We start from the raw sequence: 11,560 nt of genomic DNA, 5'->3' as shown, positions 1-11,560 counted from the left end.
TTGCTCTGCCTCTTGCCTGATCGGAGAGCCAAGCTTGGGGCTCACTAACAGCCCAGGTAGGTGCTGTGCTGCCTCTGATGGGGTGGAGTTCATTCCTTGGGTTTTCTCCTGCCTGCCAGGGGTGCATTCATAGTAACGGTCTGAGAGCACCTGGCATGACACCCCCTGCCCCTGGTCAGAGCAGCCTGACTCCCCAGCCCTGTTTCTTTTGGGCTTATCATGGGGCAGGTGAGGAGAGGAAGTGGGATCCCTGTCAGAGCAGGGCTGCTGCCTTCCCCACCACCACCTCTCCCTGCATTGACAGCCCCCCTTCCTTGGCAGGGGATTGCGCCCCTGCCTGGTGTTCCGCAGTTAGTACGCAGTCTTGCTGATCTTAGTGCTCCCAGGGCTCCTGTTAACTGCACATGCATGAACGCAGCAAGGCTGGGCTGACCTAGTTTCAGCTCCTGCTCTTGGTGTCCTAGATTCTTAGTTCCTTGCTCCTCAGATCTAACATCCAGTGCTCCTTTCCTAGGGTGAGAGCCTCCTGCAGAGGCGGTAGCCTAAGGCTGCTTTCTCCTTGGCCACCCTGGTCCATGGGGGTGGTGTGTGAGATTCCCAGGGCTGAGCAGTAGTGGGGTGATGTGGAAGTGCAGCCTGGCCTGGCCGAGAAGGGGAAGCTGTCCTGTGGTGTGAGCAATGCAGCAGAGATGGACCACACAGCTGGGACTAATCTCCTGTCACTGTCCGTCTGGCTAGCAAATGGTCTTGCAGGGCTTCCAGGAGCAGAGCATCCTACTCTGTCCCCAGCAGCCCTGCAGGCTGGGCCTTCTCTGAGCACAGAGCTGTGAGAAGGGGCTTCCTTTGATTTCTATTTCATTCAATTCCTTTCCCCCCTCTGTCAAACATCTGCAGGATCTCCCTGCCTTGCAAGCTTGAGGCAAGCCCGGAGCTGGACATAGCCTCATGCTGACTCCCATGGGCCATGCTCTGGAGACATGGGTTGTAGCTGCAGGGGTCTATTGATTTCCTGCCAGGCCAGAGCTGCTGCCAGCACAGCACTTGCTTGTGACCTCACTGAGCATAATGTGCCCAAAAGCAGCTGTATGGAAACACACACACACTCTGGTTTGTAATGGCTTCACTCCCTGGCGCTGTCCCCACCTCTCAGCTGGGTGGCAGGGTCACCTTGCCGGTCTCTTGAGCTGTGGAACAGCTGCTTCTGCCCCCAGCTGCAGCTGAGGGGAGTAGGTGAGGTGCTGGGACACAGGCTCACTTCTCTATCCTCCCCCTACTGTATTCAGCTGAAAGGACAGGTCTGATAAACAGCAGTGTCTGAACAACTGTGCCCCAGTGTCTAGACACCCTGCCCAGGAGACTCCCCAGCCCACTGTCCTGGAAAATTTATCCCTGCTGTGTACATTTGGGCTGCACTGCAGGGTACAGAGCGGCTGGCCTGGTCCCTATGGCATGCCCAGACCTCTTCTGCTGCTTAGGGGGACAGAGCAGGTAGGTGGGATTTCACTCCCTGTGAAGGCTGAGTGGCTGTCAACAGCAGTGTGGTGGCCTGCCCCTCCACCACCTCTATCTCCCTCTCAGAATTGTACTCTGCTCCTGACCCACCTCTGTGCCCCATGGTGCTGCATGCTACCGTGGGCCCTACAGAGCCCCTTCTGCCCTACCTCAGACAGCAAGTACAGAGAGACCCATTCTCATCTCAGCCTAGGAGCTGCTGTAGGGCACCAGGCTGCAGCTCTAGGAGAAGGTGGAGGCCCCACGCTGCATGTGGGGCCATGAGGAGATGCCCAACTGGCCAATGGCTGGCTCCCGGCTCAGGCCTCCAGCATCAGGGAGAAGCTGTGAATGTGGGTGGGGAAGAGCCCTCCCCCGCCAGGCTAAGCCACACTGGGCAGTGTGTGCCAGGCAGGGTGTATGGCTCCAAACTTCCCATTTGCTAAGAGGAGCCATTCAGGGCTGGACAATGGGAGACAGAATGGAGCAGGCTTGGCAGTGGTTCCTGGAAGGGGGAAAGGCAGGGGTGGCCTGGCAGCTACTGAGGGGAGCCCACTGGGGGCCTGGACAGCAAAGGACAGTGTGACTGTCTGGCCTCCCAGCCTTGGGAGGAGGGGTCGCTGCAAGTGGCAGGGCCCTTTGGGTTGGAGGGGCTCAGGCCTCCCTGTGGGTGTTACTAGAGATGCCCTGGCAGCCAGGCCCCAGCTCTCTCTCTCCCTGTCACGTTCTGGTTCATGTGCTTTGGCCTGCCAGGGTCCTGGAGCCCACAAGCGTTCCCCAGCCAGACCCTGGCTCTCCCAGTGGGTGCAGCAGTGCCTGAGACCCTGCACCCCCAGCCAGGGCCCAGGTACCAGGGCAGGGAATGACTGAGATGGTCCCCTGCTCCCCCCTTGGGCACTGCCCCACTGCTCCCTTGGGAACAGCCCCATGGCCCCCTGCCCCCCCCAGCAATTGTCCCCTGCCTCCCTTGGGAACAACCCCATACCCTCCCTTGGGCACTGCCCCATTGCTCCCTTGGGAACAAACTCATGGCTGCCTGCCCCCCTGGGCACTGCCCCTGCCCCCCTGGGCACTGCCCCATGGCCCCTCCCAGCAATTGTCCCCTGCTTCCCTTGGGAACAACCCCATACCCTCCCTTGGGCACTGCCCCATTGCTCCCTTGGGAACAAACTCATGGCTGCCTGCCCCCCTGGGCACTGCCCCATGGCCCCCCCCAGCAATTGTCCCCTGCTTCCCTTGGGAACAACCTCATACCCTCCCTTGGGCACTGCCCCATGGCCCCCTTGGGGGCCCGCCGGCGCTGCGGGCGGGGCGGGGCTGAGTCCCGGGCCCCGCCCGCAGGAGTCACGTAGCTCTGCGGCACTTGCTCCAGCCTCATTTACCGGCGTCCGCGCCGCGCTGCCTGTAGAGCCGAGCTGAGCCGAGCCGAGCCGAGCCGAGCCTGCCGGTAGGGGCCAGGGCTGGGGCCGGGGCGGCTCGAGGGACCCCCGGCCGGGGAGCGCCGCGCCAAAGGGCGGAGCAAGGTCACCGCTCCCGGGGCCGGGGTCTTGTGGGGGGAGGGCGCTGGGGGAATGGTGGGAAGGTTGCTGGGGGGGCAGTAGGGGAAGGATGCTGGGGGGCTGGGTGCTGGGGGAAGGGTGGGAGGGCTGCTGGGGGGCAGTAGGGGAAGGATGCTGGGGGGCTGGGTGCTGGGGGAAGGGTGGGAGGGTTGCTGGGGGACAGTAGGTGAAGGATGCTGGGGGCTGGGTGCTGGGGGAACGATGGGAGGGTTGTTGGGGGGGCAGTAGGGGAAGGATGCTGGGGGGCTGGGTGCTGGTGGGAGGGTTGCTGGGGGGATAGTAGGGGTGGATGCTGCGGGGCTGGTGCTGGGGGAAGGGTGGGAGGGTTGCTGGGGGGATAATAGGGGTGGATGCTGTGGGGCTGGGGGCTGATGCAGGGGAGGGTGCTGGGGGAACGGTGGGAGGGTTGCTGGGGGGGGCAGTAGGGGAAGGATGCTGTGGGGCTGGGGGCTGGTGCAGGGGAGGGTGCTGGGGGAACGGTGGGAGGGTTGCTGGGGGGATAGTAGGGGTGGATGCTGTGGGGCTGGTGCAGGGGAGGGCGCTGGGGTGGGGCGGTCTGAGGGTTGCTGGGGGGGCAGTAGGGGAAGGATGCTGGGGGGCTGGGGTGGGGCTGTGGCTCTCGAGACCAGGGGGATGCTGGGGGAGGACGGGTGAGATGCTTGGTGGGAGTCCGGTGGGAGGGTTGCTGAGGGGGGAGTGGGGGAAAGATGATAGGGGCTCTTGGGGCCAGGGGACTACTGGGGGGCTGGTGGCTTGGAGGGGCTGCTGGGGGCCTTTGCTCAGAGGCCACCAGCTGACAGTACCCAGATGCCCAAAAGGTACCTGGGTCTGTGGTGACTCCCAAGTGGCCGAGTTCCATGCTTGTCATGTGCTGTCCCCATGGCAAACCTTGGTGCCAGGCGCAGCGGACAGGCTGGGGACCCTGGCTCATGCCCCTCTCCGGGGGGGGGGTCCATCTGGCTCCGGGAGCAGGGGGCTTGGCCCCCGCTGGCTGCAGAGTGGTCACCCCAGCACCAGCTTAGCCGCAGAGCCCAGCTGACAGGCCTGGCCGGCTCTTGGCTGAATGATGGGCATCTGAGCTCCGTCGGGCTGCCTGGCCGCTAGGAGGGAGCAGTCTGGCTCATGGCAGTAACTGGTTCTGTGGTGCATTGCAGGCTTGCCCTGACCAGCCAGTCCCGGCTCGCGGGGTTCCTGTGGCCTCAGTGGGCTTCATGGGAGCCAGCAAAGGGCTGCTCTCTGCTGGAGCAGCATTTCTGTGGATTGCATGGGAAGGCGGCTGCACTGGGGGCCCCTGTAACCCATGACTGGGCCTCCTTGGGGGTTACAGGGAAATGGACTCATGCCATTACGCTCCCTTCTCCCTGGGGTTTGAGCTCGGGGCTCCTGTTCCTGGCTCTGCCTCAGTCTTGCTTTGTGAGTATGAGCAAATGGCTGTCCCTGGCCAGCTTCCCCCAGTAAAAGGGGGCTGATCCGCTACCCCCGGCCTGGAGCGCCAGAGATGGGGCGAGAGCTGGGCTGGGGATTTCCCATACCTGGTCTGATTGTGGCAACTTAGGGCTGCGGCTAGAGATGGCCCAATGCTCCGTGGAGGGGAGGGGGAGCCCATCTCCCCTGCTTGTGGGAGGCTTGTGCCAGGAGCACCGTGGACCAGTCTCTAAGCCTGGGTCTAGGCGTGCGCAGCAGAGAAAGCAGCAGAGCCCTGAGATGGCTGGGGGGGAGGGGGAGGAGCAGGCTCGTGTCACACGAGGCTGGGCCCGTGCCTGTGGTGGCAGCACGTTGGGGCCGGCCTGCCTGCCTGTTATGTAACGGGCCCAATACGGCTTAGGACAATTGGTGGATGGGTTCTGCCTTTTGTCTCAGGGACAATTCAGAGAAGCCTCTGGCCAGATGGCTGCTGACAGAGGCAGGGTGGTAAGCGGCTGCTTCCCCGTGCTTGGTGTGCTGACCCAGCTGTACCACAGATGCGGCAGGAGAGGGTGGGACTGGCCTTTCCCCTGCTCCAAAGAATGCCAGGCTGGGGGTCTTGGCTGGTTTTGGGAGCCTGGATGGGCTCAATTCCCCGATTGATGTGGGGAGAGGGTAGCTGAGGGGTCACTGCAGACCTGGTGCCCCTGCATTGGGAGGGCATCGGGTTTAGCAAGTGACCTTGGAGACACTGCAGTGTCTGGGCGGCAGCCTTCTGCGATGGTTTGAGATGGAGCGGGCAGGTGCTCCCCAGCCAACTCCTTACACAGTGCCTCTGGGGGAAGGCTGGGACTGGCACGAACATACACCCCCCTCCCTCCCCACACTCCTGCATGGACTGGAGTAGGTGAGCTGCCGCAGTGCCTGCTGGTGGGCAAGTGGGTGTATTACAGCAGGGGGGTCCTGGCGCATACTGACCAGTGGGGAAGGCAGCTGAGTGCTCTTGGTCCTGGGTGGGGGAACCAGGACTCTGCCTTAGTGCCACTAGAGCAGGGGGAGGGCTAACTCCTTCCTACCCCCCGGTTCAGGAGACTCCAGCTATCCGTCACGATGACGCACCAGTATCCCGCGCTCTCAGCTGAGCAGAAGAAGGAGCTGTCTGACATCGCGCTGCGAATCGTGGCCCCAGGCAAGGGGATCCTGGCAGCGGATGAGTCCGTAGGTTGGTCTGAATAACTCATTGTTGGGGAGAATGACCCCTTGGGCTCCTGCTCCCTCCCTGCAATCCCCAGAGCTGGTCTCGGGGTCCAGCTGGGAGTTCCGCCTCGCACACCAGTGACGGGTGGCGCTGAGCTGGCAGCTCCACCGCAGACATCCCAGGCTGAAGCGCAGTTGGCTCAGGAACTGGCAGGAAGAAAATTGCGTGTGTCGCGCTGCGCTGTCTTTAGAGGCTCCCTCTGTGCAGCTCCTGCTGCAGTCTCTGCCCCAACGACGTTCGTGATCCCAGAGTCCAAGGGTCATGCCGAGGGGTCCTGGACTGTGGTGGCCCAAGGATCATTGGGGGATTCTTTATCTCCCCTCCCCAGATGGTGATGTTCCCTTCAGAACCACGACAGCCTTTGCGCCTGCTTCTCCTTCCTGGCTGTTCGTAGAGCTACAGCCTGAAAGTTGTTCCCTGCTCTGGTGTCCCAGGCAGCTGCTGCCCCCACATGCCACTTGCTCCCCTGGCATCAGGGGTGGGTGGTGGCTGGTGCTGAAACCAGCACTCAGTGGCAAATCCTGTGTTCCTCCAGGGTCCCCTTTCCCCTAGGGAAACGCATCCCACGTGTCATCCCTGCTGCCCTCTGTCCCTGCAGGAAGCATGGCCAAGCGCCTGAACCAGATTGGGGTGGAGAACACGGAGGAGAACCGCCGGCTCTACCGCCAGATCTTGTTCAGTGCCGACAACCGGGTGAAGAAGTGCATCGGCGGTGTCATCTTCTTCCACGAGACCATGTACCAGCAGGGGGACGATGGCACCCCCTTCGTCAGGATGATCAAAGACAAGGGCATCGTGGTGGGCATCAAGGTGAGTGGCTGGGTGCTGCCGTATGTGGTTCTGCTTGGGGTGGTGCAGGGGCGCCTGTGCTCCCCGGTGGCTGATGCCGTGGTGCGGCAGGCCCTGTGCCCTGGAACGTTGCTGCCCTTGGGGTGTCTGGACTCAGCAGGGGTGTGCACTAGCTGCTCACCTTGACGGCTCAGAGGCTCTGCTCCCATTGCCATGGCTTCACTCAGCTCGGGCAGGGGCTGCTTTCGCAGACACTGAGGCTCCTGTCCTGTTCCCGGGCAGGCCCTGAGTTCCCTGTGACGGGCCTGTGTCTGGGTTTCCAGCCAGTCCCGGGGCTCTGTGTTCTGGCCTCACCTGTGCCCTCCTGTTCCCTTTGCAGGTGGACAAGGGCGTTGTGCCTCTGGCTGGGACCGATGGAGAAACTACGACTCAAGGTATGAGATGGCTGCTCTGTGAGTGGGCTGGGGGAGCTGAGATCTGTAATGCTGAACAAATCCTGAGACATGTCTAAAAATGGTGGCAATTCCCCACCTTGGTGGGTGGAGCTGGGGCAGCTGCCACATATCCTCAGCATGGGGAGTCCCACCTGTCTGGGGAAAGATTGGCACCAGAGGGCGGGTGGGGTCTGGAGGCCGCAGCTGAGCCTGGCTGAGGGTAGCTGTGTGTCGGGGCAGGTCTGGATGGGCTGTCCGAGCGCTGTGCCCAGTACAAGAAGGACGGTGCGGACTTTGCCAAGTGGCGCTGCGTGCTGAAGATCAGCGAGAACACCCCCTCAGCCCTCGCCATCATGGAGAACGCCAATGTCCTGGCCCGCTATGCCAGCATCTGCCAGCAGGTGAGGGCAGTGCGGTGGGGTACCGGCCTGAGGGTGCACGGCTCTGTACTGTGGAGCCCAGCATCGCTCTGACCGTGCCAACAGTGCGCGCTGTGCAGGGCCCTGCCCCAGGTAGCGTCCACTCGGGTCACACACTGACCCCATCCCATCAGTAGCACCTGAGCCCTGCGGGCTCTTCTCCCCCCATGTTCAGCACCGAGCAGCCCCTGTGGCGCAGGGGCTCACCTGGGGGAGCTAGGAGGCCTCTGCCTGACTGGTTGGCAGGCCAGGCACTCGGTCTCTAGGCCAGTGAGGTGTCCCTGTCACCAGCTGGGGGTGGTTTTGGACGGCACCTTTCACACGGATCCCAGGGCCCAGTTGCGTTACCCGCTCCGTGGCTCTGCTAGACCCAGCTGCAGGGCCCCTCTCTGACCAGGGAACGTGTGCGCTGGCGCCAGGGGATGAAACCTTGGTGAGGCCGTTGTCCTGCTCTCCCCATCGTCCCCTGCAGAGCACTCTTGGGTGGGGAGGCCTGTCTGGCATGTTCCTTCCCGCTCTGCTGCACAGGGTGCTACCAGTAACACCTTCCCATTGCAGAACGGCATCGTGCCTATTGTGGAACCAGAGATCCTGCCTGATGGAGACCATGACCTGAAGCGCTGCCAGTATGTGACTGAGAAGGTGAGCCCTGCCCCAGCAGTGCCAGGGGCCTTGGGGGCATAGAACACAGTGAGATCTGGGGAAATGTACCCACCCCAGCTGCTGTTCTGCGTGCCCTGTTATCCCCCACGCAGGCCACCTGGCTCTCAGAGGGCTCTGCAGTCTTAACTGCCACCCTGATGGGCCGAAGGCTCCATGCTGGTGCAGCACCACAGCACTCCAGGCCCTGCCCTGCACTTGGCACTGGGGCACATGGGACACCCCCAGCAGCTTCTTGGGCTCTGAGCAGGGTTGAGGGGACTGGGCTCCCCAGAGTGCAGAGCAGACGTGGGAGCTCAGCACTTGCTGTCTTGCTTGCAGGTGCTGGCGGCTGTGTACAAGGCCCTGAGTGACCATCACGTCTACCTGGAGGGCACACTACTGAAACCGAACATGGTGACCCCGGGGCACGCCTGCCCAACCAAGTACAGTGCCGAGGAGATCGCCATGGCCACGGTGACAGCGCTGCGCCGCACCGTGCCTCCTGCTGTCCCAGGTAGCCAGGCCACAGGGCAGCTGCTGTCGAGCTCCCCACCCCCAGATGAGGGAGTCTAGCTGGGCTGACGTGTCGCTTGGTCCCGAGATGTCCCTGCTTGGGCAGGGAGCAGAGCTGAGCTCGTGGGAGAGGCTGATGCTGGGACCCTCATCCACTGGCAGAGCAGGGGGTCTGAGGCTGTCTATGTTGTGCGGCACAGCTGCACCCATGTAGCACTGTGTGGACATGTCCTGTGTGGGCGGGAGCAGTGTCTGCTGCTGCGGTACATGGCCCCCTCGAGGCGGTTGCTCGGGCGACCGAGGAATCCTTGGTGCTCTGGGTGTGACACCGGCACAGCCCTGAGTGACGGAGCTGGGTCAATTTGATTTGTAAGCATAGGCCAGGCCTGGGAGTGCTGAGCTGGCTGCTACCTGGGCCATGCAGAGCCTGGTTCTCAGCTTGTGGGAGGTTCGGGCTGTGCAGGAGGTGGGTAGGTGGGGGCTCTGGGTGTACATGCATCTGGGTTTGAGCCCAGGATGGGTGCTGAACCCCTCCCTCAATATCCTGGCCTTGTTTTCAGGTGTCACCTTCCTTTCTGGGGGGCAGAGCGAGGAGGAAGCTTCCATTAACCTGAACGCCATCAACAACTGCCCCCTGGCCCGGCCCTGGGCTCTGACCTTCTCCTATGGACGTGCCCTGCAGGCCTCGGCGCTCAACGCCTGGCGTGGGCAGAGGGAGAATGAGAGCTCTGCCACTGAGGCGTTTATGAAGCGTGCTGAGGTACCGAGCTGGAGGTCGGGGTGCGCTGCCCTGGAAACTCCTGGGCAGCAAGGACCAGGTGCTCTGCCCCAAGGCTGAGGGTGTCATGGTGAAAGAGCTGCTTGGCCACTTTCAGTCTAAAGCTTCCTGAAATTGTCCATTCAAGCCCCTGTGTCCAGCAAAGTGTTGGGATGAGCCCAGGGCGTCATGGCAGGACTGGCCAGAGCCAGCCCTGGCTGCCAGGAGATACACACGTACTCCCTGGGGGAGACAGGGCCCTGCCCCCCGGCTTCCTTGCGATTCACCATGACTCTCAGCCAGCCAATAAAACAGAAGGTTTATTCAAACAGCAGGATCACAGTCCAAGACAGGTCTTGCAGGTACAGACCACAGGACCCCCTCAGTCAGGTCCATCTTGGGGGACCAGGGAGGCATTTTCCCAGCCAGCTCCAAACTCTCCAACCCCTCCTCTCACCTTTTGTCTCTTTCCCAGGCCAGGAGATCAGCTGATCTTTGTTCTCCAACACCTTCAGTTGGCACCTTTGCAGAGGAGGGGCCCAGGCCATCAGTTGCCAGGAGACAGGGTGTCAGCATTCTCTGTGCAGACAGCATCACACTGGTCCCCTGCAACAATCACACACCCCTAGACTCTTGAGAAATGCATGGGGAAACTGAGGCGCCCACACAGCACTCACAGAAGAAATTAAGAACATTCCCACTTTGTCACACCACATCTAGGCTAAAAATGGCATCTGGCGCACGTGGTGAAGAGAGCAGTGACAATGGGAGTGGTGGGGTGGGTGGGGGAGTAAGTGTGGCACTTGGTATGATTCCTAGCCAGTCTCCTGTCGTGCTGGGGGGTGGAGGGTGCCAGGGCCATGGCTGGGGGCACAGCCAGTGACGAGGCTGCTAACTGGTCTCTCCCTGTGTCTTAGGTGAACAGTCTGGCTGCTCTTGGCAAGTACGAGGGGAGCGGAGATGACTCTGGTGCTGCTGGGCAGTCCCTGTACGTGGCTAACCATGCCTATTGAGCCCCGGGGTGGCTTTCCAGCCCCACTGACCAACCAGTCTCCCACTCTGCTACGTTCCATATCAGCCACAAGTCACCCCCAGCTTTCTACTGTAGCCACCGACAGAAGCCAAGTAGCTGCCTCTGGTGCAGGAGAGAGGAAGGGAGGAATGAGCCCCACCTGGATGTACTGCCCCAGTCTCGTGTTTTCTTTCAACTGCTGCTGACTTTGTGCCTGTGAAAGAGGAGGGAGAGGTGCCCTGACAGAGCCTTCCAGGAGGAACTGGCCAGATAGTACAGGCTGCAGACCCCATCCCTTCCCCTCCAGTTCTCCTTAAAGGATATTGTTTAGAGGTGGGAGAGGAGCTAAGCTGGCAGGAGGTGGGGAGGGGCGATGTCCACTGGGCCCATGTCTGGCTCTGGGGAAGGAGGCCCCTGTTCCTGAGAGGGGTGTTTGCGTGCAGGAAGCATTCCGTTTTGTTGGTGTTCCAGTGCCTGTTCTCTGCCTGCCCTGCGTGGTCTCAAGGCCCTGGCCGTGTGGGACCCCAAGCTGCATTAGACTGCACTTTGGGGTGAAACTATAGCTTTGCAGTTTTGATTGTGTGCTCCACGCCTCTGCTGCCACCCCTCTGTGTCTGCTGAGTCGGGTGTGAGCAGCCGAGGGGAGGGGAGCCAGTTCCTGCCCTGTGTTGTGTTCCCCATATGCACCTGATGTACCAAATAGTCTAACAAATAAATCATAGAGAAAGTGACAAGCAACTGCTACTTCCATATGGGGGTAGGGATGGGGACTAGCTGCTTTCTTTCCTGGAGGTGGTCTATTTAACATGGTCTTCTTCACCCCAACTCAGAATACCCAAGGAGCTGCTTCTAGCCATGCACTCTGGAGCCACAAACCTACATGGAGACTTCTTCCAAATCCAGCTCTTCCCCTCCCAAAGCTCCTCAGGTCCAGGTCTCTGCTATCCATTACAAACTTCCTCTCCACATCTCCTGACTGCTTCAGCTGGACACTTTCCTCTCTTCCTCTGCTGAACTGTCTTGTGCTGCTAAACAGCTGCCAAGTGCCACCCCAGAGGTGGCAGTGTTTCAGTAGTGGGTGAAGCTCCTCCATCAACTGCCCATGGCTATCTCTACCAATCTCTCACTGTGGGCTCAGTTCAGTAGAACTCATCCCTCCCTGTGCAAGGAAAGCAGCTGCTGCCCTCCTGTAGGGGTGGAGTGTGGCCTACTCCGGAACTGTAGTAAAACAAAACTGGCGTGTTCAGCTTTTTTCTGATGCAGCTAAGAGTCCTTCTGAGCT

The 11,560-nt window shown here is 61.3% G+C and overlaps 1 protein-coding gene across 3 annotated transcripts; it reads left to right on the top strand.

Moving 5' to 3' along the window:
- Positions 1–2,825: 2,825 nt before the first annotated feature.
- ALDOC (aldolase, fructose-bisphosphate C) lies at positions 2,826–11,009 on the top strand. Of its 3 annotated transcripts, none has more exons than XM_030536972.1 (9): positions 2,826–2,938; positions 5,543–5,676; positions 6,311–6,522; positions 6,881–6,935; positions 7,176–7,336; positions 7,913–7,996; positions 8,336–8,510; positions 9,070–9,269; positions 10,184–11,009. In XM_030536972.1, the coding sequence occupies exons 2-9, from the start codon at positions 5,565–5,567 to the stop codon at positions 10,277–10,279; spliced, it is 1,095 nt and encodes a 364-aa protein (XP_030392832.1). In that variant the 5' UTR covers positions 2,826–2,938; positions 5,543–5,564; the 3' UTR covers positions 10,280–11,009. The 3 variants fall into 3 exon arrangements, with proteins under 3 accessions (XP_030392832.1, XP_030392833.1, XP_030392831.1); XM_030536973.1 differs by having other exon boundaries at positions 2,935–3,014; XM_030536971.1 differs by lacking the exon at positions 2,826–2,938 and adding an exon at positions 4,941–4,961.
- Positions 11,010–11,560: the final 551 nt, after the last annotated feature.

Source organism: Gopherus evgoodei, chromosome 17 (genome assembly GCF_007399415.2).
Source record: "Gopherus evgoodei ecotype Sinaloan lineage chromosome 17, rGopEvg1_v1.p, whole genome shotgun sequence".
NCBI lineage: Eukaryota > Metazoa > Chordata > Testudines > Testudinidae > Gopherus > Gopherus evgoodei.
This window is presented reverse-complemented; position numbering and strand designations above follow the sequence as displayed.

Excerpts from the sequence above, each read along its gene's own strand:
- ALDOC (XM_030536972.1), top strand. The coding sequence starts at position 5,565 with ATGACGCACCAGTATCCCGCGCTCTCAGCTGAGCAGAAGAAGGAGCTG. Across the intron at positions 7,997-8,335 it reads GCCAGTATGTGACTGAGAAG|GTGCTGGCGGCTGTGTACAA; the intron begins GTGAGCCCTGCC and ends TCTTGCTTGCAG. Across the intron at positions 9,270-10,183 it reads CGTTTATGAAGCGTGCTGAG|GTGAACAGTCTGGCTGCTCT; the intron begins GTACCGAGCTGG and ends CCTGTGTCTTAG.